We start from the raw sequence: 27,870 nt of genomic DNA on the forward strand, positions 1-27,870 counted from the left end.
GAACGGTTATCCTAAGTTGGCATTGACAGGCTCGCTTTTTAAAAAATGACAAACCCTCTTAAAATCACACGAAATAATACCTCAGTCAGAAAAAGCACGCTTTTTCTTGCCACCTTTTCTTTCGGGGTGGAGTGGAGGGAGACACGCTGCTGCTTAATCATGGTTATGTTCAAATTCTGGCTTTCCGATTTCCATGGAGTTAACGTTAAAAAAAAACCTTGCTTCTCCGAAGAAAACCCGGAAGTCCCCTACATAGACAAGGAAGTGGGTCGCGCTGTTTCTTCTATCTCTGTGGCGGTGTCCCACGCTTGGATGTGGCGTCATCGCCGCGCCCGCTCGACTCGGCCGCGCTCGTTCTGCGTCATGGAGCTGCTGGGGGAAGCTCGTCTCCGGGACCCGCTCTTGCAGCTGCCGGGGGGGTTCTGGGCGGCCGTGCGCGTGTGGCTGGAGAAGCCCCAGGTGGCGAACAAACGGCTGTGCGGCGCCCGCTTGGAGGAGGCTCGGAGGGTCGCCCGACCTCGGCTCGCGACGGGCGGGAAGGCGGCCGCCGCAGACGCCCGGCCGTCGGTGCTCGAGGCTGCGTGGGAAGCCTTCTGCTGCCGCGAGGACCATGAGGCGCTCGCCCTCGAAGGCCCCGCGGGAACGGCGGACCTGGAGGTGGTGCTCAGGACCCTCGTGCCCAAAGGCAGCCCTCCCGCGCCCACGAAGGAGATGGTGGTGAAAGGTGACTGGACGGGGGAAGCGCCAGCGGCGGCGGCGGCGTTCTGCCCGGAGGCTTTCCGGGGCGAGCCGCCAGAGCCTCCTCTGCTGGTTGGCAGTACTTCGAGCTGTGCCAGAGATCCTCCTGGCTATTGCCATGAGCGGTCGCTGTCTATGTTGCTGCGTCGCAACTAATCAACAATACTACAGGGCGGCATTCATAGTGGCCCTTTATGCGTCTTGAAACATGCTGGGGGCTCCGTGTAAAAGCTCGTGGAATGTGCTGTGGCTGTACAGATGGGAAATTCGGTATCAGGCCTTACTAGGAAAGGGCTTGAGCGTCAAAGCGGAAGTGTTCTATTCTCCTCACGCATTACTGCAAGGGTCGGGCCCCTGTATTTCCACTGCAGATTGACTGCGGTAGTAATATTTGAATGTATGTGTATGCAAGGTGGGGAAGCATGTTAGTAGTCGCACATGCTTAATCAAGTGTTACGAAACAGATTGGGTGGAAATATAGGGGTGTGTCTTTTGTATGAAGTATCCCTGCATCTGCAATGCATCTCCCTTGCAATACTGTGCACAGTTCTGATTGTGTAAAATATGTTTCTCTAGTAATTGACCTACTCTAGGGGTCCTCCCGTACCCTTTAAGGACTAGTGATTTATAGCAGCATTTATTTCTGTTTTGCATTTTTCCTACTTGATACAAAATTTAAACAGGCACTGTATTTAATTGTGTGCATTTAGCCACTGGGTGGGTTTGTGTTAAAGGGGAATACTGGGTATTACAGTATTTCTTTTATTCCATTTTTATCTTGTCATTCATTCTTCCAGGGGCCTCATGTTGGTATGCATGGTCCCCTCTTCTTTTATCTTCAATTGCTCTATGAAAGAGGTTAGGCTGGGAGATGATGACTTGCCAAAGGTCACATAGTAAGCTTCATGGCTGAGTGGATTTGAATCTAAGTCTCTGTAAAACTTTATAAAGTTTTTATAAAGGCACACAATTAAATACAGTGCCTGTTTAAATTTTGTATCAAGTAGGAAAAATGCAAAACAGAAATAAATGCTGCTATAAATCACTAGTCCTTAAAGGGTACGGGAGGACCCCTAGAGTAGGTCAATTACTAGAGAAACATCTTTTACACTTTATCCAAAACTTTACTCACTACATCACACTGGCTCACAGGAACTCATTTATTTTAAGCATTTTGCACCATTCTTCAGCCAGCAAAGTTCCCACAGCAGTTAAGATCAGTAAGAACAGCAATGTATAATTAAAACAGTAAAAAAAGAGGATAAATAAGAGATGGCAGTGATGACAGTTTGCTACTTCTTCAACTGCCTTGAAAGCGGTAGGTTATAATGGCCTGTGTGAGGAAAGGAGGGGCCCAATGATAGCAGCATACACGCTATAGACCTAGTCTTTTGTGTTGGATTGATAGTAACTGGATTTGAAGGGTCATTGTGTAATCCCTTTGCCATGGACAGACCACAGCGTAGGTGAAACTGATTATGTAGACAGTTCTGGTGTGGGCTTCTGACCTAGTTTTGGGGAAATGGGCTTGGTCACTCTGTTGAATGGCCTTTACCGGGAGAGAGATACAAGGAGCATAATCCTGTTGATTTTTCTGGAACCCTCAGTGGTTTTCAATACAGCGGCTTTCAATACCATCAACCATAGTATCCATCTAGACCATTTGTTTGGGAAAGGAATTTGGAGCAAAACATTAGTGGATCAGTTCCTGCCTAAGAAGCTGGGTCCACAAGATGGTGCTAAGAAGCTGTTGTTCTGATCCGTGGCATTTATGCTTTGGCATTCGTTAGGGTTCTATTGTCTTCTATGCTATTTAACATCTACATGAAACCAGAAGGGATGGTTGTTTGAGTATTTGGACTAAAGATTCCTCACTATACTCAGAAATCTGCTACTTCTTGGTCAGTGGGAGAGTGGATCAGACAGCAAAGTGTTCACTTCTTTCTTCCTGAGGAGACAGGGCCAAATAGAACAAAGTGTAAGTCCTGCCAGTGGGGAGGAGCCCATCAGTCTTTTGGCTGTGCCTTCTAGAGAAGAGAGAAGAACAGGGTGGTGTCTTCTGAGCTACTTCTTGGAAGTAGTTCATAGGCTTTAGTTCTATCAAAGAAAAGTGTTTTTAGAGTACTTGGTAGTGAGATCATGCCCAACTGATCTGCATATACTAAGGTGTGTGTGGGGACATGCACAACTGCCTTGGGTAGCAAGGGGACCACTACAAGCCCCCCACAGCTTGTAGTCCGCTTCCTCTACTGCCTGAGGCACTACTGCCTGTAGTCCTCTACAAACCCCCCATGTGGTGCTGTTCTTCCTTATTCACTGATCATCAACATGATCAGAGAAGGAAGCACCCTTCAGAGAAGGAAGAGACCACATCTGCCTCCCCCACCACATCTTTCCACGGTCACCTCTGCCAGCGGCCTGAGAAAATTAATTCAGTGCACCATGGATGCCATCTTTTTTCCCCTGGCAGCTTGGCACTCTGCCCAGCAAAGGGACTAGTATGCCCTATTTTTCAATAATGTCTCTCAGAGAAGGATGTGTGGGTGTTCCAGTAGCCTTGCCCAACACCACTGCAGCCTCCATTGGAGAGATCTTGCCCATCACAGTTAACCTGCAGGAGGTGCTGTTCTGCACCTTGCCACAGCCCACAGTGAGGTGGTAAGTGAGGACCCTTGGAGTAAACACCCCCTCCCGCTTGGTGATGAGGAAACCCTGCACCCCAAGCCCCCTAACTAGTAGCTTGGTGGCCAAAAGCGGTGACTGTCTTGCAAAGAGGCACTCTCATCATTCATACAAAAGGAGGAATGACAGAGACAGGCCCCTTGTCTTCAGTCATCTGTTCCTTACCTTCTCCTCCCTGCCAGCTCCCACCTTCTGCTTCTCCCCGCATTTGCTTCAGCTGGTGGTTTAGGAAAGCAAGCTCAGTGCACACTGGATGCTACTGCTTGTTCCCAGCTGTGGATGCACCCTGCACGGCAAAGGGGTTAGCAAGCCATGTTCTGAAATTTATAAACCAGGCGAAGATGCAACCTAAGGTGGCCATACCTTATTACAAGAAGTTCATTATGACAGACCACCACCATCCCTCCCAAGAAACAGAAGAGGTGGTGAAATCCAGAACCAAGGAGTCCAGAATTTTTCTTCTGTGGAGTCTATCAGACACCTTTCCCCTCAAACAGAAGGGGTGGTGACCCATATAGTGAGGGAACTGTAGAGTTCTAGGCCCTTCCACTTTGGCGAGTATTAGCCATCTTCCCCTTCAAGAACAGAAGAGGCAGTAAGCTGTCTCTGGAAAGATGAGGGAGTTCTCTAGCTGAGGATCTACCCGCCTTTTTTCTCTGGAGTCACTTGTATAAGAAGAGCAGATTGTTTCTGTTCAGGGAGCTGCTTTCCTCTCCCAAACCCTGAAGGGTCAAGAGGGCATCTCCAAGGGAAAAGAGTCCAGCTCTTCTAGATAACTACAGGTTAAAAATAAATCTCATGATTTCATGAGGAGCTTGAAAGTCTCCCTCTAGTGGATGACTCTATTAGCTGCACTGGTTTCAAAATTAGGACAACTGCAGAAATGAGCTGGTCCTATGCAAGTTTTGAGTAGGGATGTACGAAAGTCACTTACCTTCTCACTAAATTGATTCGAGGTGGGGGGGAGGCGCTCCGTCCCTCTCCCCCGAAATTCTGGCCGGGGGGGCGCTCTGTCCCTCCCCCCCCCCCCGAATCCTGGCCGGCCGGGTGTGCAAATGCCGGCAGCCATAGCCGCCGCCGTTCGCGTCCCTGCAGTCAGCCATGATAGGCTACGTAAACGTTTACGTAGCCTATCACGGCTGATTTAAAAGAGAAAAAAACCCGCGCGTACGCAAATAGCGGCGCCCATGGGCGCCGCCATTTGCGCTCCTTATGACACGTCTTAGTCTACGTAAACATTTACGTAGACTACGGCGAAAATAAGGGGAACGCAAATAGCGTAGCGTCTACGCTATTTGTATTCCCCTTATTTTCGCCGTCTTAGTCTACGTAAATGTTTACGTAGACTAAGACGTGTCAAAATAAGGAATGCAAATGGCGGCGCCCATGGGCGCCGCCATTTGCATACATGCATTTTTTTCCCCTTTAAACCAGCCGTGATAGGCTACGTAAACATTTATGTAGCCTATCACGGTATTTTTTTAAAATCTAGCTGTGATAGGCTACGTAAATCTTTACGTAGCCTATCACGTGTTTTTTTTTTTTTACTGGAAATGGCGGTGGCGGCAGCTGGTCAGAAGACCGGCCACCACAGGCGCCGAACCGCCACCACCAGGAGGATTCGCCCAAGGTAAGTCCCGGGGGGGGGGGGGGGCGGCAGACCGTTTCGCCACCAATTTCGGGGGGCTGAATTCGCTGGCATTCGGCCTCCCCGAGATTCATGGCGAAATTCTCTGACATCCCTAGTTTTGAGGCCTCAGCCTTAGCCATTAAGAGGTCGCCTCTTTTACCAGGGTTTTCAAGCCTTTGGCACGAAGAACCCCTGGAATGTACAGTTTAGCAGATGTGATCAGTCTAAATGTATGAAATAAATTTATGTACTTCAGATCTATGTTTCATTTTGTGTTTACTATTTTCTTTGGCAGGTAGGTACTCCTTAGGATAAACGGACATGCGGAAGCTTCTTCCTCTGTTCCCCAAATAAGAGAATCCTGCCAAGCCCTCTATTCCTTATGCTCCTTTAAATAATAGTTTAAGCATAGAAATTATAGGGCATTCATAGGCTTTCACAGGATGCAGTAGCCTGCCAATATGGATGAGGATTCAGAGTTTTCACCTAATGCCTGAATAGCATACAAGCAACAGGAGTAAGAGGAACAGGAGTGCACATGCCAGCCCAGCCCTCAATGTTCTCACTTGTGCTGGCCCCACCCCTCAGTTCCCGACCTCCCTCATGTTGAGTGGAGATGTCTGGAATGGGCTTCTAATCACATTTTCTTGAACCCAAGTAGAAGTCTTTGCACGATTGGGAACCCTGAGAAAGCAGGGCTCCCAGTCACATGGAAGCTTCTACTCATGTCCAAACAAATGTAATTAGAAACCTGCTCCAGACATCCCTACTCAACACGGGGGAGGTCAGGGACATTGGGAATGGGGCTGGCATGTATGGCCCCATCCCTCTTGTTACTTGTACTTGTATAGAGCTGGTGTCATGTAGTGACTAAGACTAGGTTGTGAGCATGAAGTTCCTGGTATTTCATTTGTCATGAATTAACTCAGCGGCCTTCAGCAAATCACTTTTTTTCATCCTCAACTTCTATCTGCAATGGAGGAGGAATAATAATAACGGCGGCCTACCTCATGAGATTATTGTAAGGATTACAGCAAGATAATGTATACTAAATACTTTGAACTCAGTGTTATAAATCCTTTCCAAGGATAATTTGATTATACTGTTTGTAAATATTTACAGATGTCTTTAATGGGATTGTAACCTTTTTGCCATTGGAGCAGACCCATGAAAGAAAATACAAGGTCAAGAAGTGCAATGTTTATCAAATTCGACTTCTGCACATACAAGACAATGAATGGTGGGTGCTAGGAAGATTTTCCCACTCTTGTGTGACTTTGTCCTGTGTTGATTGGGTCTTGTCTCAGATTAGACTGATTACTTAAACTATATGGATAACAGTATTTCTTTAACATTTGTTGGATTTTTCAGTGTATGTGGTTCAGTTATGCTAAGGTACTGTTTCTGAAAATAGCCAGGTTTAGAACTTCCCTCTGGGAGCGCATGGTACATTTTATAACAGTTGCACTAGTGTCCAGTTTGTATCCTTTAATTATTATGTCAACCAGCACATTCAAAGTGCTAGTTATTTCCATTAAAGCCCTAAAAATTTTGGACCCAGGCTATCTAAAAGGCTGGCTCCTTCTATAAGAGCCTGCCCACTCTTCAAGATTTGCAAAAGGGTAGGGTGGGTGTGGGTCTTCTCAGCAGCCTGACAGTGGTGGAGGCAGGATTATTTAGGATGCCCGAGAGAGCCTTCTCTTCCCTTCCCCAGGATGTTTATTTGAATGAATGTTTTTGTTCCAGCTAGTTTTAGTAAAGTAGTTTTATTTGCTGCATCTGTCTGGTTTTTAAGGTTTTATGATAGTACTGATTTTTATGTTTTTGTGTGGGTGTTCTTAAATTGTTGTAAGCTTCCCCCAGCAGCGTGATTGCAATGGAAGGGCAGGGTCTAGTTCTTTCTAAAGTTTTTTATTAAGAAAAAGAAGTGGCTTAAGCTCAATTTATTCTTCTCCAACTGTCATCCCATCTTCTTATTTTTATTTATTTATTAAATTTCTTAATCGCCCATCTGACCAGTCACCTGGCCACTCTGGGCGATGTACAGCAATACAAACAGTTTTAAAACATACAATTCTACATTAAAACATCATATTTCTAAAAAATACCCTAACCCACCTCAAATGCCTGCCTGAACAACCACGTTTTTAATGCGTGGCAGAAGCTCATTAAAGAGGGGGCATGGTGGAGTTCCCTAGGGAGGGAGTTCCACAGAGTGGGGGCCACCACAGAGAAGGCCCTCTCCCTCATCCTCACCAGCCTAGCTGTCCTGGCTGATGGGACAGAGGAATAAGCACTTGCAAATCTGATTAAAATTAGGCTAGGCCCTCAAATTACACCAAAATGTCTTCTGTCTCTTTCTTGGAAAGAGGGATTTAAGGAGCAATCCTCTGTCCCATAACAGTGTCAGGGGACATAGAATATTTCAGTTTTCTGGATCCGAGCTCAGAGACAGGGAAACCACACTCCCTGCCCCTCCGCACCCCCTCCGCACCTCCTCGCAGCCAGCACAGAGAGAACCATGCTGGCTGCCACTATGAGCTTGCACACACGAGTTCATAGGGGGTGAAAGGAGGAGGTCCAAGGGGAGGGGAGGAGACCGGGGCGGCAGTCATACGACAGATCCTGTGGCCACCCCAACCTCCTTCCCTCTCCATCCCTGAAGCCTCCGCTAGACGGGCGAAAACATGTGCCTCCCACTCTGCATAGTACTCATAAGCCTCCTAGTTCAGAGGCTTACGAGTACCCAGGGTGGATCCCATAGGTTTGCACCCTAAGCTGGTGTAATTAAAAAAACACACATCCATACCATAAATATGCAAGAGCATTAAACAGAAACAGTTTCCATTTTTTGGTACTTTTTAATGTAATATACAAATAGAACCATGCTTGATTAGTCTGTGGTGCAATTGTATTAAAAATGTTTTATCATTGAACTGCTGTGATTAATTTTTTTTAAGGTCTGTGTCAATTTTATCATCGTCTCCAGAAAACTATATTTCAGATGGAATTTTATATCCTAAAACATTGTGGCTTGGAAGGGAACTGCTGCCTAAACTGGCTAAATGGTCCACAGAGACCACAAAGCAAGAATTTAAGAGTACACTGTCTCTCATTTCTGTGGCTAGATACAGCAAAATCTATCAAGATCTAAAGGAAAAATACAAAGAGATTGTAAAGGTAAGCAACAGAACAGATTACATTTTTACTTTCAGTTTTTTATTTAAAATATATGTGAAAGTAGTCTTAAATTTGTATGCATGTTGAAGAAATTTCTCAGTCTGTTTAAGCAGTGTGTTTGTGCCTCTTCACTCCTCACCCTCTCTCTCCTCATCCACCCCAAAGTGCATCAGTCCTGAGGTCGTTGTTTTTTAATGGGTGTATGTAATGTGCTTATACCCAACATACTTGTGCAGATTTAGAGGAGATGGATACTTTGCAATTGCTATGTGTGAAATGATAGCCAGTTTTTGAATACTATAGTTTTTTTTTAAGAGTGTACAGTAGAAGTCTGTAGAACATTGGTCAGGGCCAATGTATAATATGGCTGCAGATGCAATAAAATGTATTTTTAATATGTAACTTAACATATTGAACGAGAATGGCTTCATATTTGTATATGCCCCAAACACTTCATTAATTCCCCATTCCACCCTGCAGCTAGTTGCCCCTTTAAAAGAAAGGCTGCCTACTAAGGAGGCAAGAGTCAGTGCTGACAGTAGCTTAATATGCAAGACTGGCTTAGAGTGCAGTCTTATTCAGATGTCTGCCAGCCTCCGTACTTGGAGGCTGATGGGCATCCTATGCAGAGTGGGAGGAGCCTCCGCGCTCCTCCTCTTCTGCATTTTTGCTAGATAGGCTTTTTCAGGTAAATTAAACAGGGTGGGCTGTCGTGACATGCAAACAGGGTCATTGAGTACTGCATCCTAATTAGTTGATTTAACCTTTTCTGAGCTATTCGTAAGTCATCTGGTAAGTCAGGTCAGGATGGTTTCCATGATAACTTCCCTTTGTATCTCCATTCATTATATTTCAGTGAAGTTTCAAATGCTTGTAGTGTCTCTTCCTCACACCTTGCTTTTTTCTCTGTTTCTCCCATTATGGCGATGAATTCTAATTCCTAAAAGGCTCGCAACTGTTCTGAAATGTTCTTTATTCTTTATCTGTTCTTTATCTGTTATAGTTTTCAGAATTCCAAGTTCGTTAACACTGGTTGTTAAGCTTAAGGTTGCTGTTGAACCCTATACAGCCTACCCAAAAATAGTCTCAGATGCTACCAGTTCACCTCCCAAATGCTGCACTCAGCCTAATACCATCTTCCAATAATAATCTCCTCCAATCAGAATGTCTAACTCTTGCCCTTAGCGTTCTGTGGGAATGGTGACCTCAGAAAGTTGGAGGCCTCTTATTTCCAATTCTTGCTATAAATCATCTCCTGGGATCGTTATTATGGCACTGCACACTTGCGGTGTTTCCAGTGCCTTCAGCTCAGTGTCCTTCTTCTCTCCCCAAAGACCTTGCAGCATGATCTTGACCTTTCTCTCTGCAGTTCATGGGGCCTTTGTCTCACAGGTATTCTGTCAGTGTCTCTTCTCTGACAACAGGGAGTTTCAGTGCCTTTGAGATGTCCTCTCGTATAAACGTTCTTTGATTTCCCCCATCTAGTAAAGCTTGTACTGCTTGCAATAATACTGTGCTCTGTAGCCTTGGCCCTGTCTTGCATGAGGTTACTGAAGACATAATGGTGGATTTACCTGCTTCTTTCAAAACTGCAATTCTGATTTGGGTCTTGAGAGCAAACCGATTTGTGGTGCTGTTTTCCACAACTGGAACAGACTATTCCTCTTGTTGAATATGGCAATATGCCTTAAAGCTAGACATATGATCTGCCTTGCTTCTTCAGCTTCTCCTTTCTTTCTGAAAGAGTCAGTGCGTAACAACCCTCTGCTTTGTGATTTGTCTTTGCAGTATATACAGGTTGTTTCTGGAGCAACTGTATTCAGTGCTGCTGTGGATGGGGCAGTAGCCCAGTCTTTCTTTTGTTGCAAATATTGTTTTGTTGGTTTTAGTTTGCCTTTCAGTGAACTATCACCATCTTTGGTTGTAACTCCACTTTTCACCAAGATTGAATTTCGTTCTCGGCTCTCAGTCTCCCTTTGGAGGAATCTCATGGGTTCTGGTACCTTCCATTCATCTTTGTTGTGGGTGCATTCTAGTGCTATATCTTCAGGGATTATCTTCATCAATATTAGACACAGAAGACTGCCATAGGTATTTGATACAACTCCCATAGCTTCGAGATAGTGTATCTGAATTTCACATGCATCATACAGCTGCTGTAGTGTGGTGATGTCAGTTGATCTTTTAACTGTGTTCAGGCTTGTTTATGTCGGATTGACAACTATGTCTTCCTCCTAAGTCTGTCCTTCAGAATCTTCAGTGCTGCCTCATAATTTGCTTCTGATGTCGGGAGTCCTACCGCTGCAATGGCTACTCATTATCAGTCAGATAAGATTTTAGGTGAAAAAATATATCTATCATTGTTAGACTAGCACTCTGATAAATGGAGGTTTCAAATTGGCTCCAAAATCCTTGCTAGCAGCTTTTACGATATCTCCATATAATCCCTCAAACATCAATTTTAGGGGGTTTAACCATCAGGGCTGGAGGGGCCTCTCTTATTCCGTAAGAAAATGGGGAGTCATGTTCTGCCTTTTCACAAGTTGCTCTTGTCACATGAGTCTTCCATGTGATGATGCGATTCTTATAATTCTGTGCTGCCTACTCCTCTTTAACTAATTCAGCTCAGTTATCATAACTTCAGTGTTCTGATCAAGCTCATCTAGAATTTCTTCTTTTGCTGTGAGCTGACATAAACTTTCTTCAAGCATATATCTGCATCAGGTTTGTTCAATTCACACTGTATTTTTTGCCTATGTACTTGTCATTGTTGCATTTCTCAATTTCTTAAAGACCTCAGCCATTCTATTCCTGACCTCAGACTGCAGTATTTTCTTCCTGGTTTTCAGCACCAAAATGTTGCAGAGCAGATCCCAGCAGAACAGCTTCTGTGAAAATGAGGAGTAGAGATTTCCTCTTTTTCTCTTATTTTATACCGAAGTTAAACAAAGTTTAAGTTTCTGATCATACAACTGACAGAGAGAAGGCCTAACTACTAATAAAAACCATCACATTACTTTCAGTTTCACTCTCCTAAGAAAAACAACCCTTTAGGGTTTTTCTCCCTCTCTCATAATAATAGAACCTGGGGTCATCCAATGAAGTGAAATGGTAGAAGATTCAACATAGACAAGAGGAAGTACTTTTTTTTTTTTTTACACAGTGTGTAGTTGAAGTATGGAATTTGTAGTGATGTTGTGATGGCCGCCAAAATGGAATTAGGCAAATTCATGGAAGACAGGGCTATCAGTGGCTACTAGTCATGATGGCTATATCTTATTTTCAGTAGCAGAGGTAGTATGCCTCTGATACTGGTTGCTGGGGAACTTGTGCAGGAGGTTGCTATTGCACTCATGTCCTGCTGGTGGGCAGCTGGTCAGTCATTGTGGCAACAGAATGCTGGACTAGATAGGCATTTGGTCTGACCCAGTAGGGGTCTTCATATGTTTACTTATGTTCACTGATGGGGCTAAAAGGGTATTAGTGCAGCAGTATGAGTTTTGATGTGGGGATGTGCATTGTGATCTCTTCTGAATCTCTGTTTGTTGTACAAAGACTGTTTTATCTGATTTTTTTGTGGGGGGTAGTGGGACTGTTTCACTTGAGTTTTATTTGAGTGAGATTATAGATCATGTTAATTGGGTAATAATCAAAGGACCACATGCACTGATAGAGAATGTGTGGTGTAATTTGCTGGTAATCTACACATTTCTAATTAACACAATTTTCTGTACCTTTCATTACACTGCTGTTTGATATACGTACAAGCAGATGAAATTTAAATACCTAAGACAGGAATTTGCAAACTTCACTGTAGTAGGCTTGTTGAAGCCAAGAAAATAATTCACTAAGCTTCAATAAATGACCAGCCAATGTTTAGTTCTTGCCCTTGGCTTAATGAGCAAACAGATCAAAAGAAGGGGGAAGCAGTAGTATATTACTCTACATGCTCTACTGTGTCAGAAAAAGTATTTTTGGAAAATAGGTGGTTTTTATCCCCATTTATCCCCATCAGTGACTGTCAAGATTACAGTTGATCCCAGTTGAATGAAATGTTAACCAAGTATTACCTCAGCAGCATGGCCAAAAATCACTTCTTCATGTTTGGCACTCTGTGCCAAAATAGTGTTTGAATCTGTCTAGTTGTGTGGGTAGGATGGGTTGTATGGTTCATACTTGCCCAGCATAGGATTGATATTTGGCAATAGCAGACTCTACTGCAGTAACATTTGAATTGACCCTGAGACATGTTCTAGGAGGGTATGTATGTACTAAATAGTTGGATTAGCATGTAGTTCGGATATTTGCAATTAATTGCCTTGTCTCTTTGCATTTTATCCGCAGGTTTGGCCTGAAGTAACAGATCCTGAAAAGTTTGTGTATGAGGATGTTGCTATAGCTGCATATCTATTGGTAGGTGCTGGTTAGAAACCAAATTAACAGAATACCTCTAAAATGTATCTACCTGTAAAAAAATGGTTTTGTAAATGGCTATGATGATTGGGGATTGTGAGCGGGTCTTGTGGCAAAGCCACATCAAAACCTCCATGGTCCATTGACTCCATCAGAAACAGCTAGAAATAGGCTTTAACTCAAAAGTTTAATAAGAAAGACTCTTCTAGTTACAACACTGGTAGTCTCCAAACAAGCTGGGCTGTAAATGGTGATGACAAATTAAAAGTCAGCCTTACGCTCCCTCCTGATCATGATTTACAAGGTTTCTGTGTTATAACAGTTAAGTACCACAGGCACACCCTTCTGAATTACCATAAATGTGATGATCTACCCACTGTCAGGATTCCCTTTTTGCCTGGCTGAGAACTGTAAGAGCCAAATCAACACTCAGACCATAGGCTGCATTTCCAAGGCTTTAATTCCTTTTATCCTAATGAAGCATACAGATGCAAATTGCTAGAGACTCACAGAACACAAAAGAAACAGCCTTCAGGGAGTTCAAAGGGAAACTACGAAAGTTGATCTCCATTTCGGAAAAAGGCGGCAAGCTCTCTTAACTTAAGGGGTGGGACGGGGAGATCACCCCCTCTCCTGTGACATTTCCAGGTGCAGCTGTTGATGCTGAGCCAATCAGGCAGAGCACTGATGAAGTTCAGCCCCTGCAGCTATATCAAGAGGCCCACTAGCAAGAGAATTGCACTAATAATGACCAATGCAGAGAGCATTATGGATCTCTAGGCCCCTCTAAAACTACTGGTGCCTTGGTTAAGGCCTGGGGCCATTACAGGGAGCACAAGCTTGCTCAAAGGCAATGCAAGCAGACAATAAGAGATGCAAAAAAAGCATTTTGAAGAGCATATCGCTAACATCATCAAGGCCAACAATAAAGAATTCTTTAAATATATCAGAAGCAGAAAAACAGCTAGGGAGACAGTTGGACTGTTGGATGACAATGGAGCTAAAGGAGTACTAAAGGAGGACAAGGAGATTGTGGAGAAGCTGAATGAATTATTCTCATCCGTCTTCACTGCATAAGATATAGGAGAGATACCTGTGCCTGAACTAATGTTTTCAGGAAGGGAATCTGAGAAACTGAGGCAAATAGTGCTGACAAAAGATGAAGTTCTCAACCATAATAACAAATTGAAAGTAAATAAATCACTGGGCCCAGATGGTATCCATCCTAATGTTCTTAAAGAACTCAGATATGAAATCGCTAATCTTCTAACCAAGATGTGCAACATGTCTCTAAGATCAGCCTCTGTACCAGAGGACTGGTAGATGGCCAATGTAACACCAATTTTTAAAATGTCATCTAGATGGGATCTGGGAAATTGCAGGCTGTTTAGTTTAACATCTGTTCTGGGTAAATTGGTTGAAAGCATTATTAAAGATCATTAGAAAGCATATAGAAGGACAAGCCCTGCTGAAAAAGAATCAACATGGCTGCCGTAAAGGTAAGTCCTGACTCAGCTAACCTTTTAGAATTCTTTGAGAGTGTCAATAAAGATGTAGACAGGGGTGATCCAGTAGACATTGTTTACTTGTACTCCAAAAGGCTTTTGATAAAGTCCCTCAGCAAAGACTCCTGAGCAAACCTAGCAGTCATGGAATAAGAGGGGAGGTTAAAGAACAGAGCCTCGTGTGGCGCAGAGTGGTAGGCGGCAGTATTGCAACTGAAACTCTCCCCACAACCTGCGTTCGATCCCAGTGGAAGCCGGGTCTTGGGTAGGCGACTCAGGTCGACTCAACCTTCCATCCTTCCGAGGTCGGTAAAATGAGTACCCAGCTTGCTGGGGAAAAGGTAGTCACAACTGGGGAAGGCAAGGGCAAACCACCCCGCTATAGTCTGCCATGAAAACGCCAGCGCAAGCGGTCAGTAATGACCCGGTGCTTGCACAGGAGGAACCTTTCCTTTCCTTAAAGAACGGAAAGCAGAGAGAAGGAATAAATGGTAAATTCTCTCAGTGGAGGGATGTAAGTAGTGGGGTCCCACAGAGATCTGTATTAGGACCAACGCTTTTCAATTTATTCATAAATTATCTGGACTTAGGAGTAAGCAGTGAAGTGGCCAAGTTTGCTGATGACACCAAATTATTTAGGGTGGTCAAAACAGAAAAGGATGGTGAGGATCCCAAAAGCATCTCTCCAAACTTGGGAGAATGGGCATCCCAATGGCAAATGTGGTTCGCTGTAAGCAAGTGTAAAGTGATGCATGTTGGGGCAAAAAATCGCAACTTCAAATATAGCCTGATGGGATCTGGGCTAGTGGTGACTGACCAAGAAAGAAATCTGGGGATTGTGGTAGACAGCTCAATGAAAATGTCAAACCATTGTGCAGCCACTGTAAAAAAGTCAAACTCCATGTTAGGCATAATTAGGAAGGGAATTGAGAATAAAACCGCCAATATTATGCTGCCTTTATACAAATCTATGGTGTGACCACACTTAGAATACTGTGTACAGTTCTGGTCACCGCACCTAAAAGAAATATTATAGAGCTGGAAAAAGTGCAGAGGCAAGCAACTAAAATGATCAGTGGGTTGGAACAACTCCCCTATGAGGGAAGGTTACAACAGCTGGGATTGTTTAGCTTGGAAAAAAGGAGGGTAAGGGGAGACATGATAGAGGTGTACAAAATTATGCATGGTGTGGAGAATGTGGATCGGGAGACATTTTTCTCCCTCTCTCAAAATACTAGAGCCCGGGGTCATCCCATGAAGCTGATTGGTAGGAGATTCAGGACTGATAAAAGGAAGCACTTCTTCACATAGCGCATAGTTAAACTATGGAATTCGCTACCACAAGATGTAGTGCTGGCCACCAATTTGGATGGCTTTAAAAGGGGGTTGGACAAATTCATGGAGGAGAAGGCTACCACTGGCTACTAGACCTGATAGCTATGTGCTACCAACAGTATCAGAGGCAGTATGCCTCTGTGGGCCAGTTGCTGGTGTACATGGGCAGGAGGGTGCTGATGCCCTCATGTCCTGCTTGTGGGTTCCCAGTCAACAGCTGGTTGGCCACTGTGAGAACAGAATGCTGGATTAGATGGACCCTTGGTCTGATCCAGCTTGGCTCTTCTTATGTTCTTAAATTCGATCACTTGCTGGCGTTCACAATAAATTTATCTTCCATAGTAGCCATTTAAAATCTTGGGTATTACAGTGATATTCAGTCGTTGGTTGTTTTTTTTAAAAAAAGTCCACACTTCATCTGATCTCAGTGGAAGTTCAAAGACTTTTCTTACCACATCCCAAAAAAGCCTAAAACTGAACCAGCTCCTCTGTAGGGCAGTATTACTGCCTCAGCAAATTCCTTGATAAACATTACCTTGCAGCCAAGAATTTCCCTGTTTCCAGACTAATTACATCCTAAATCTTGTGTGTAATGTATGCTAATAGTATCACCATATTTGTGTCCTCTGCATCAGTCACAATGGTTTTTTGCATCCATCTTTTGAAATTGAGAGTAGATTTTAGAAAAGTATTGAATCTCGTTGTGTAGGAAGAATGAAAGTTTTCAGCCTGGTATCAACATTGTCAGACAACATATCTCAGCAGTTATTCTCAAAGAATGGAAGAATTGGATGGCTTCATGTTGCTGTGCCATAATCTTTCAGTTCACAGGAACTGTTGAAGACGTTTGTTGAGTTGGCGAACATCTTGTGGAAGTCTTTCAACATTGGGAGTTTCACTTCCTCCTTAAATATAATCTGCATCCCTCTGTCAGTGTACTACATATCTGTTGCCTGGCGCTGGTGCTTGCGTTCCTTAATTCTTGCTTCCAAATCATACGAATTGTTGACACATATTATCAGAAAAGTTATCATGCTGGGCTAAAACAAGTGAGAGAGTTATACATGGGTGTATAAGTTCCCCATGTAAAGTCTTCCATTCTGTTTTGTTTGTTTGGCCCTGAGCTGACAGTGTGCTTGGCTTCCAAATAAATCCTGTGGTTGCTCATGCAGTGCATCTATCAACTGGCTGAAGCTCAGCCAAGTTCAGCTTTTCAGCTTACTTGGACTTAGCCTTTTGTATTGTTCCACTGATGTTAAATATTGGGAGTCAGTCAGTCTGTGATTTTTTATTGCATATAACCATAGGTTCTTACAATTTTGCCACAACAACAAGACAGTCACAGAAAGAAAAAGTTTGACCAAACCACTCAAATCAATTCATCCTGTGCACAATCTACAGCAACAGTTTTTAGGACATTTGGTCTAATCATTTGAGCAGCCACTGTGAATAAGGCTACTTGCTTAGTTACATAAGGATCTGTACCTACAAGTAGCTTACGCATCTGCTCTGTCAAAGTTCTATCAGACATTCCTCCCAGCAATGGTACAAGAGATATTTTCCTGGGGCTCACATACCGTTCACAAAAAATGCATATGATGAGTAATATCCTCTGTTTGTGGACCCCATGTATATAAAGATGTTGAAGTCTAGGTACATTTATATACCTCCCATCCAGATATGCAGAAGGCATAGTCTGGAAGCATAATTCCGTAAATGCATTCCTTAGCTCTGAATGAATCAAGGAATTAGATTGCTCACCCCTGTAAAGATCATACCACCTGCTAAATCCTGTTTGTTGAATGGTTCCAACATCTTTATTAGCATCTTGCTGGTTTTAGCACTCTCTCTAATTTTAACCTTAGACTCAGATGAAAGGAAACCAATAGAAGGAAAAAAGTGAACCAGTTTTTCAAAACAAGAAGTCCAACCTCTCCTGTTCTAGATACCAAAGTGTAGCCAAATTGTGTTCAGGCATGTTAATTAATCATTTCAGATAAAAGAAAATGGCCTTGTTCACTCTGACAGACATTGATGGTAGCCCCACTTCAGCATGAAGAAGAGCAGCTGGAGTTCTAGGAGGAAGGGCTAGAATGCCTCTTAGAAATGTATTCTGTATAACCACCAGATAGTCTGTTTTACCAGCCCCCAAATTTCTGTACCATACAGAATTTGTGCTAAGATCTTCTGCTGAAATATTTTCAAATTTCATGGACATTAATCACCATTATCTGTTATGTACATGAAGTGCAATCAGTAGGGCTGTTTAATGTCTCCTCATTTGTGATAATACGGTGTTCAAAACACAAAAAGATTATACATCACAGGTCTTTCCAACTTGCTATTTAGTTGTAATGATAAAGGTATCATAGTTCTTTTTCAAAATGATTACATGAATAGGACAAGGAAGTTTTTCAATATTATATTTCACAAAACCTGCTCTCTCAGATAACCAATGGGAGTATGCAATATCCTCCACCATCTAAGTGATAATACAGGCTCAGAAGGAGATACTGGCCAGCAGGGGAAACATGGTTGTTTCCCCCACCTAGTGTGCACCGCTCACATGACTGGCATTTACCACATTATCCATGCTGCATCATCCAAAGGTGGCACGGCGTGCGTGGCTTCTAACCCATCCCACAAACACTACAACAAGCTATGGGTTGTGGGGTGAGTTAGAAGACACCCCCGCCATGCCACGTGCCAGGTTTGGATGACACAGGAACCCTCAATGTGGCGTGGGTAATTTGGGAAATGCTGGTCACATGAGCAACAACCCATACTGTGTTGTTTCCCCTGCTGATCGTCCTGACCAGGTCAGTGACTGAGTACCTGGATGGTGATGGTAGTATGTTTCAACACTCAGTATCACTGCACAACATAAATACAAAATTACAAAACACTTTAAAAAGCTGTACAAGTTTTTTCCTATACAGGTTCAAAATAAGCTGACATCTAGTCTGTCTTTATGTTTGATTAAAAATGGATTTCTTGACTCAAACTATCCCTATTCAGACACCAAAAACAGTTTTCTGGGACTTGTGTTAAGGGAAAATTGTATTAAAGTTGCTGTTTGGCCACTTCGCCTGTCTCTCCTACATTTTTCCTCCTGTCTGAAAGTACTGCAATATTTGGGACTGATGACAACTCCTTTTCCTGGAAAAATGAGGCCAATTAATTGAAAGGAGTTTTGGGCACAGTTAAAAAAGGCTACTATTTTTAAGGAAATCTCAAGTTGGTTTTTCCTGGCCAAAGTAAATCTTTCTGTGTTGGGTCTAAAGCAGCTGAGCTTGGTACCCTACTCTAAGGCTCATTAGTTTTGTGTAGGCATGTATAAGGTTACAACATAAAACAGATTTCTTCTGTGGAATTTACATAAGATTGCTTGAGTGTCCAGAGAGGACAAATATATTTTAAAGTATTGCATAAACTTTATATTTTAGATTTTCTGCATTTGTAAAGGAAGTTGTTGCAGGGCTAATTTAGCTGAGTCAGAGTTTACCTTAAATTCTGTGAAATATAAAGATGGACATTTATTTATCTTCGCACTCTACATGTGCCTTCGCATGTCAACTTCTATACCTTGAGGCTCCCTGGATCCTGGAATCCTGATTGTACAGGGTTCAGGGATCCAGGGAAACCTCCATGTGTGGAGGTCTATGTGCGAAGGCCTCCCTGCCTCAGATTTCCATACTAATCTGTGTGCAAGGCCAGGAAGAGATACATGGGGATGGGGCTAAGGTGACTCCACAGCCCCTTTGCCCCTTCACACGAGCAATGTGTGAAGGGGTCTCATGTCAAAGTAGAATGTGGCCAAATACCCCAGTTGCAAACTGTAACTGATCTCTGTAAATCAGTATTGATGCCTTTTATCATTTGCCACTTATTTGTCATTTACAGTTTCTAAAATTTGGGTTTTGTCTTCTCTTAGATCCTTTGGGAAGATGAAAGAACTGAGAGAGGACTATTCCAGAAGCAGTCTTTTGTGGATCTTGGTTGTGGAAATGGTCTCCTAGTTCATATATTAAGCAATGAAGGGGTAAATAACATGCATTGAGAGAAAAAAGCAACCTGCATCAGTTTTCCACGGACTCCCACTCTGTAAAACAAAATGGGATCCTATTGAGTTCCTGTGCTTGCCAATCCTATTCCTCTCTGCCTTCTTCTCTGCCACCTTCTTCCTGTCTGACCAATGTGTCCTTCTGCTCATTTTTGCAGTCCCAGGGAAACTGGCAGTTGGAACAAAGTATTCTTTCTCCCAAGGAAGAGGGAAGAAAGCTCCATGCAACTGCTCCTTCATTGGCCAATGGGGGTTAGGATGGCATTTCTCCTGGGCAGAGGGGTGCAAACCCCATTGCCCTTACTCTTCTGGCTGATGGATGGGACCAGAATGTGCTTGGACCTGTTTATTTTTAAAATTATATTTTTGTATATTATTGTGATCTTTTATGTTATATACAGCTATAGAACTCTTTTGACAGAAAATCAGCTTACAAGTATCACTGCTTGAGGCCCTAACAGTTATATTATCTCAGAGGAAGACATGGCTGGCTGGTAGGGACCCTGAATAGGAGCAAGGATGTGCTGCAACATTCTGTTGTTGGTCCTACTTATAAATTGTTACCACTTGTTAAGCATAACCAGCATGTATGGTGGGACAAGGAATAAGGACTTCTAGTTAGAAATAATAATATTTTACATGCTGGCATGAGTCCTGCCACCACCTCCTACTTTCAAAATTGAGCATTGTTTGTGCTCCATGTGAATTCACAGTGCATTCAGGAAGCATGGTGGTATGCTGTCAATTGTATCACTTTTGGGAAGAGAGATGGATCTTGTAAGGTATTATGACTATCATTTGCTAATTCAAAACATGAAATCTTTCAGCATCCAGGCAAAGGGATTGATGTCAGGAGAAGAAAAATATGGGACATGTATGGCCCACAGACACGCTTGGAGGTATTGTTAGAATGTGTGTTTTCTGAATGGTATCTTTACTAACTGGTTCTTGCTCAGACCTGCTTTTTATAAACACAGGCCTTGAAACAATTGTAACTCAAAATAATAGTTATCTGTATACAAGGTAAATAAAACTGCAGTGTGGTATGTTTATTTCTCTATTTGTGCATAAGATTAGGTTGAAATTGTTAATACTCCCAGAAAAATAACAAGCAATTTTCTTTTGTCCTGTATTGGCTTTGTTAAAGCTGGAGGTTGGATCCAAACATTGTCTTCTCTCCACAGAAGGCTTCTAATCCAGCTGAGAGTTCCCACTGCCAGAAGGGGAGGAGGCAATATCCGCTGATTCCTACCTCCCCCAATGCCCCCTCCCATACTGTACTGGAGGGGCCCCCAAACCTCCAGAGCAGATTTTCAGAGGGTGCAAGGGACTGCAGGGGAAGAGAGAAACAGTAAAAGTCCCCTCTTCTGGCTTCCGCCAGCGGGAGCAAAGTCTGGATCCAAGCCTGCATGTTTGTTTATATTTTGATCTTGCTTTATGTCAAAGATCTCAAATTGATTAACAGCAAATGAAGTGGCTGTAACAGAAGGCAGAAGTGGTGAAACCACAGCTTTGCTGAGTTAGCCTAAGTTTGACCCTTTATAGGGTTTTCACAACAGCCTGATTATGTTAATTTCTTATTTCATAAAGTGCCAGTTGTGACTTAGCTGTAGTTTGCAGGGGGAAGAATGTATTGAATAGGATGCAAGAAGTTTTTTTACTTTTAATATCAATGGAGAGGAAACGTGAAGAATGCCTGTTAGGTGGAAAAGCAGTTCCCAAATGTATGATATAAATAAGCTTGTAAGCCAGATAGACAACAATGATGGTTGTATCAGTTACACAAGGAAATGTGACGTTCTATATACTTACTATATTTGGTTCAAAGCACTCCTACACTAATTGGATATTATGGTTAAAAGAGCCCCAATTTAGTCATCATACTGTTGTGTGTGTTTTTTTAAAGAAAAGGCATTTGGTATCTCCAGAATATTGTAAAATATGAAAATAAATTATGGATTGTTTATAGTACAGGGCTACAACTTGTTGTGGGGGGGTGTTTGGGTTCTGTAGACTCCAATTATAATACCTATTGATCCTTAACAGGCCCCTTGTACTCAACCTCCTAGAGCAGGGGTGGAAAATTCCATTTCAGAGAAGCTTTCAAGGTCCGCATTCCAGTGGTGGGCAGGGCCAAAGGCAAAGTGGTGGGGCCAAAAGCAAAACAGGTGCGGACAAAAATGCAAAAAATTACCAGCACATCGTAGCTTAAAGCTCCTTCTGCCAGCCCCTCCCCCACCTTTCCTGGGGTTCCTCAAGACCTGTGTGCCCTGAGGGAGAGGCAAAAGAGGGGAAGCCCAGGCCAGGTACCTCATGCTACCAGCTCCTGAAGGGTCCATCAATTAGCTGGAGAGTGTTTATTTGGGTTTCAAGGGGTCAAATGTGTTTATTTCAATATTCAAAAAGGGTAAACTGCCTTGGATGCCTTGGCAGAAAGGTGGTATATTAAACAAAGCCTGGGAGAGGCATTTCAACCTTTTGGAATGGGGAAAAAGCTGCAGAAAAGCTGAGAAACCAACAAACAATTGGCAGTTGGGGGAAAGTGGCCATGTTTTCAGGTTGTTAGTCATTTCAACCTCCTAATTAACTGTACATGCAGAACGTCATTTTTCCCCTTTCTCTTTAATTGGGATACAGTAGTGTGTGTATCTATGCACTCTACCTCTGGTGGGTAGAGTTGAAACACAGACTCTTTATTACAGGAGAATATATAGCATATGAAGTAACACAGGTTTGGTCAGGGGTTGCATTTAAAAATACCCTTTGGAATTACTTATACTACCAAATGCATAAAGAATGGGAATAAAGAAGTGCAATGCCTTCCAGATTAAAATAGGAGTGGAGGATATTAAAAAAAAACACCCATGGATTACAAGCTAGAATGCTTGAAAGATATTTTGAATATTAATGGTTCAGTACAAAGCTTGTGTTGTAATTTAACTTCTCCAGAGGGAAAAAATATCCCTTTGAGTATTCAACTTACCTCTTTTTTATAGTTTAAATGCATCTGAATTATTTAAAATGTGAAAATAAACATAGCATAAAGCAATAAGAACATAGAAAGAGCACTGCTAAATCAGGCCAAATGCCTATCTCATCAAGAAACCTGTTTACCACAGCAGTCAACCAGATGCCCAGGGAAAGCCTACAAGCAGAGAAATAACCCTCTTCTGCTATTCCCCAGAAATTGGTATTCGGAGGCATGCCTTGCATCCCGGAGGCTATTGATAACCTTATTCTCCATGTATTTAAATTTGACTAATCCCCTATTACAGCCATCTAGGCTGGGGGCCATCACCACATCTTGTAGAAGTGGATTCAATAGTTTAACTTTGCACTTTCCTTTTTATCTTTCCTGAATCTCGCATCACTCAGCTTCATTGGATGAGCCCAAATTCTAGTATTATGAGAGAGGGAGAAAAGCTTCTTTCTTGCTACTTTCTCCACGCTATGCATAATTTTATAAACTTCTGACATGTCACCTTTTACTTCCTTTTTTTCTAAACTAAGGTTGCTTCCAGGTTGCTTCTGGTGCTGGCAACCAGAAGGCACTGTGCAGCTGTTCCATCTTTTTTTCCTTAGCGGATTTTCTGTGATAAGGAAAAAGATGAGAGAAGCAGTAGGAAAACACAGGAGGGGTTACAAGTGGAAGTTGTTATCTGGACTCTCTGTAAATTTCCATGAATAAGGCAGGTCGGTGATATTATAAAATTTGCATCTGGAAGCACCCTAAAATGTCCCTGAAATTGGACACTTTTCTTATAGGGGAGTTACTCCAGTCCCTTGATAAGTTTGGTTGCCCTTTTCTACACAATAGAAAGGTTAAAAACCAAATGGGTGTTGAAAAGTGGAAGTTGCTTGACCTGACCACTGCACTCTCTGTGTGGGGTATATACAGGACATTCATTATTTTTAAAGGAACCACCACCCAGATATCACAGTGTCTTTTGCATTATTCCCCAAGATACCACTCATGATCTAAATACTATGATTGCTGTCATACAAGCAACAGATGATAAACTGCAAGGCATGAGTAAAAATGTATAGCATGGCATTACTAACTGATCCTGTTTTAGAGAAATAATCAAACTGTAAATCTAATATGAATTATAATAGATTTCAGCAGTAAAGCAAGATCAGCAGTATATATGGCTTAGTGTGTAAGCAGTTGTCTTGATTCCTTTTAGGAAAATGCAGTTAGTCCAAACAATCTTTATCCAGATGCTGACTGGCTGATTGGAAATCATTCTGATGAACTCACACCATGGATACCTGTAATTGCAGCCAGGTACCAAACCGCAGTACTTCTGAAAACAGGAACATCTCTGATTTTAGGATAAAGAGTCAATATGGAATTATTCATTTATTTCTGAATGGCCCTTCTATAATGGTACATCAAACAATTAAAATCTCATGAATAAGGATAGTATAAAAATCAGTTACATGAACAAAACCAATACAAGTTACAGCAGGGGCCACGATCTGTATTTGAAGAATGCAGTCAGTGAGAGGCCTCAGTAAAAACAATGAGAGAGTTTGCTGAAATGAGCTCTGGATGGAAGAAACAAATGCCTGAGACGGCAAGGGAAGTTTTGGTTCATTAAAACATAATCCAGAGAAAAGAGTTAAGATAATGTACCTGATGGGGCAGGGTTTGCTTGAATGCTTTTTCTCCATATTAGCTCTTCACCAAATATTATGAGAACGTGGGGGGGGGGGGGCTGGGAAAGTGGGAGCCCGGGAAAGGGAGAAAAGCAAACTGAAAGGACTGTTCAGGGAATTGGTGTGAATGCTAGTGGGTGGGATATAGCCACTAGGGGGCAGCAGTATTTTCTGATGGGGGTATATAAATTCAATCAGTTTTATTTCTGTATTAGCCATGTTCTAATACCAACATTGTAAACTAATACCACTAGCTTTATTATCCTGTCTATCTTTAGCATTGCAGTTCAGTCCCCACAATGGTCACCACGTGGAAGCCGTGTTAAATGATGCCCTGAGGTGGCACTACTCATGCTGTAGGGTGCTCATGTGCAGTGCTTTTCTTGCAGGATTGAATTGCTTTTTTCTCCCTCACTTCCTCCAGGGAGTTTAGGGTGGTGGACATAGGTCTCTCCCTCCCCCCGCCCTTATGCTCGCAGCAACCCTGTGAGGTAGGTTAGGCTGAGTGTGACTGGCTTGAGATTTATGTCTGACCTGAGATTTGAACCTAGATCGCCTAAATTCTAGCCTGATGCTAACCACTATAGCATATTGGCTTCTGTATCTGCTTCATACTCTTCAATTTTTAAAAAAGATTTGTGGTGAAAGTCTTCTGAGTCTCTGTTATTGCTGCATATAGCTGTCTTTCATGTTACATCTCTTAATTACACTTTTTCACACTGTCATTTGAGGCATGCAGGTGTTGTATTGCGGGCTGTGAAATGAGGTGTTACACTGTGTGAGGGTCCCAGGTGTCCTCCAGGCCTCTCCCCAAAGCATTAGTAGGCTACCACTTTAAACCTAGCCCTGCAGAACTAGGAAGAGTTCGTATTTTTCTTTACTGAATTCTTTGTTTTAGATAAGTCCATTGGTTAGGTACTCAGTAGCTTAGTGATAGAACATAAGGTTTGCATACAGAAGATCCTACTTCAATCCATGGCATCTCCAGTTAAAAGGATCAGGTATGAGAGAGACTCTTTGCCTAAGACTCTGGAGAGCTGCTGCCACAATACTGGGCTAGAGATGGACAAATAGTCTGATCCAGTATAAAGGAGCTTCCTGTGTCTGTCCTGGCAGAATGGGGAAACTGGCCAAACTAGTAGAGAGATCCCATGGAACAAGCTACAAGGAAAGGGTGGGGGGAGGAAACCATAGAGTTTGAGCTGCAATTAATCTGAAGCCTTGCATGAAATTGCTGTCTGTTCACCTGGTTCAATATCCCCAAAAGGTACTTTGAACGTTTAGCCTGAGGTAGAGTCTAGGTTTTGTTGTACAATTTGTTATATTATTGGAGGTGGCAGGAGATAGTTGAGTTGTTTCATAACTTTGAAAACTGAAACTCTTAGTAAATATGTCATTTTTAACTTGCTTGTTTCATTCACCACCTTTAAGACTTTGGATATAATAGCAACCCAGCTAAGAATTGAAGAGAAAAATCATTTAGGTGCAATCAAATTTTGAGAAATCCTGTGTCCCTTGTGTTAAATCCAGGATGTGCAACACTTTATAGTCTTATGTAAGTATTTATTAATGCCCTTTTTCAGTTGATTCCGCATATATGCCTAACTTTTCACCCTGTTGCAGGTCTTCCTATTCTTGTCGCTATTTTTTATTGCCCTGCTGCTTCTTTGATTTCCATGGAAAGTACAACCGAAGGCAAAGTAAGAAGACCCAGTACCGAGAATATCTTGATTTTGTTACAGAAGTGGGATTGGTATGTGGCTTTAATGTGGAAGAAGATTGCCTTAGAATTCCTTCAACAAAAAGGGTAACTTTCATTTGCGTCGTTCTAAAAACATTTTAGTTGCCTCATTGTTTTGCTGTTAAGCCAGGGCTGCAGCAGTGATAATTTTATAAAGCCAGGGCTATGGGCCACACCTTTCATTCAAGTAAAAAAAGTCCAAAATTTGAGTGAAATGATGGAAAGCTTCTTTGCATTTATACTTTTCCCAGTAAATGTCCTAAATTGCTGATAATAATAAGGGAGGGATGTGTTCAAGTTAAAGAAGGCTGCAGGGCAAATAGCTGTAAACTGGCTACATATTAATATATCTAGATTGCAGAGCAGTAGCAGTCTTGTCAGTGCTGTACATTTGGCAATTATCTTCTACAGTGCAATTGAGCAAAAAATGTCATTGGTTTCAAGACAGAATTGGGTTAAATATACTATAAGTTGGTTCCAGACTAAAGTTACTCACACTTTATCCCTATTGAAATGAATAGGGCAAGTTGTTCATGACTAATGTAGTTGATTTCAATGCGACTAAAGTGTGATTGACTTCGTCTGGATCCACAACTGAATTCACAACAGCTATCATACACATCACAGATATCACTTTCATATAATCTTATATTGCATTTAACAGTACACCTAAGTGAAAGCAGTTCAGACATGCAACTGTGAGTGTCTTCCTTTTCTCACCTGATGCCTTAGTGGTTCCCTTCTCTTCCATTCTGTTTCCCTCTGGCTCTTCTGCAACCAGAGATCAAATATGAGATGTGGTGGGCTTATATCCTGATATTTCCTTTTGAGGAGGTTTTAATGGTGGGGTACTGGAATTTTAATTGATTCTCATATTTGGGTTGGGCAAAGGATCTCTCCCATCCCAGATTGGCTGGCACCTCTGGGTTTTGCCCTTCTGCTGTAGCTGCATGGGCTCTGGCGGGTTGTGTCCCTCCCCTGTGGCTGCAGACAGCTTAAGCAGCAGTGTCAAACTCTCTGCTTTGAAGCCATTTATGGTGTGTTGCCTATTGTCTGATCCAGGCTGATAATGTGGGAGGTTAGTATATCAGTGACTGTGTGGTGGAGAACATTGCATTAGTGCAGAGTGTTAGAGCTGATGAGCATCCAGTCACTGCAAGTCCTATAATCGTGTGATCTCATGAAACTGAGTCACACTATTTTGGGGTGATATCTGTTAATTTTCTGTTTAGTGATCAGTGTCTAAATAGCAAGAATTCTGTCAATCCTAGGTATGCTTAATTGGGATGTCTAGATCATATCTAGCAACACAAGATACTGTACTTGATGAGCAGCGAACACAATATATCAGTAGCCGCCAATCCTGCAGCATAACAGCACAAGATAAAATAGATGGGCTGTATCAAAATGACCGCCTTTCAACTGTAAGTGATGCCACCGGCCTGATAGCAGATAAAGAAATGTCTCAAAAAGCAGATATGGGAAACGTCTTAATATCTGGATTTCTGCCCAGGGGAAAAGAACAAGTGAGAAACTGTACTGCTCTCCCTCAGGATTTTGTAGACAAAGTAGTTTTGAAGGTAGCAAAACTATTGTTAAGTGAAACTGAAGAGAGTCCACATGGGAATTCAAGCACATGGAAGAGAGGAGGTGAGATTTTTGCTTAACCTATTTATATACAAAATTGAAATCTGTGGTGAATTAAAATTGTGCTTTAACCATTATAATAGACTTTTTTTTCAGACCTCATCTTAAGGATAAGATCAGGAAGCATTTTGACTAAGTATGCTGAATTCATCATAATGCAGTGCAGTAAATTGCACTGTAATTTTCGGCATTGTGGGCAATATATTATCACTTTTCCTCAAATATTCTAGGACAGGGGTAGGCAGAAGGTAGATCTCCAAATGTTTTGGATTCA

General features: G+C 42.4%; 2 protein-coding genes across 5 annotated transcripts in view; one reads left to right on the forward strand and one right to left on the reverse strand.

Moving 5' to 3' along the window:
- ACOX3 (acyl-CoA oxidase 3, pristanoyl) overlaps positions 1-250 on the reverse strand; it is a 97,209-nt gene extending 96,959 nt beyond the window's left edge. The window contains exon 1 of one of the 2 annotated variants that reach the window (XM_084859866.1): positions 81-146. The gene's annotated coding sequence lies outside the window, so the exon portion shown is untranslated. Of the gene's footprint in view, positions 1-80 lie in introns of both variants that reach the window. The other variant, XM_084859872.1, reaches the window with a different exon arrangement.
- An 88-nt stretch (positions 251-338) lies between these two features.
- The window catches only part of TRMT44 (tRNA methyltransferase 44 homolog), a 37,420-nt gene continuing 9,888 nt past the window's right edge, over positions 339-27,870 (forward strand). For all 3 annotated transcript variants that reach the window (XR_014792506.1, XM_084859878.1, XM_084859879.1), the window contains exons 1-9: positions 339-724; positions 6,173-6,290; positions 8,011-8,230; positions 12,575-12,643; positions 19,418-19,525; positions 20,374-20,445; positions 23,734-23,834; positions 25,832-26,015; positions 27,221-27,599. Coding sequence is in view for 2 of the 3 variants with exons in the window: in XM_084859878.1 (XP_084716004.1) it covers positions 364-724; positions 6,173-6,290; positions 8,011-8,230; positions 12,575-12,643; positions 19,418-19,525; positions 20,374-20,445; positions 23,734-23,834; positions 25,832-26,015; positions 27,221-27,599 (1,612 nt within the window). In the remaining variant the exon portion in view is untranslated. The remainder of the gene's footprint in view (positions 725-6,172; positions 6,291-8,010; positions 8,231-12,574; positions 12,644-19,417; positions 19,526-20,373; positions 20,446-23,733; positions 23,835-25,831; positions 26,016-27,220; positions 27,600-27,870) is intronic.

The sequence above is a fragment of the Heloderma suspectum genome, chromosome 5 (genome assembly GCF_057233095.1).
Source record: "Heloderma suspectum isolate Gila_16-S chromosome 5, 16-S_ref, whole genome shotgun sequence".
NCBI classification, from domain to species: domain Eukaryota; kingdom Metazoa; phylum Chordata; class Lepidosauria; order Squamata; family Helodermatidae; genus Heloderma; species Heloderma suspectum.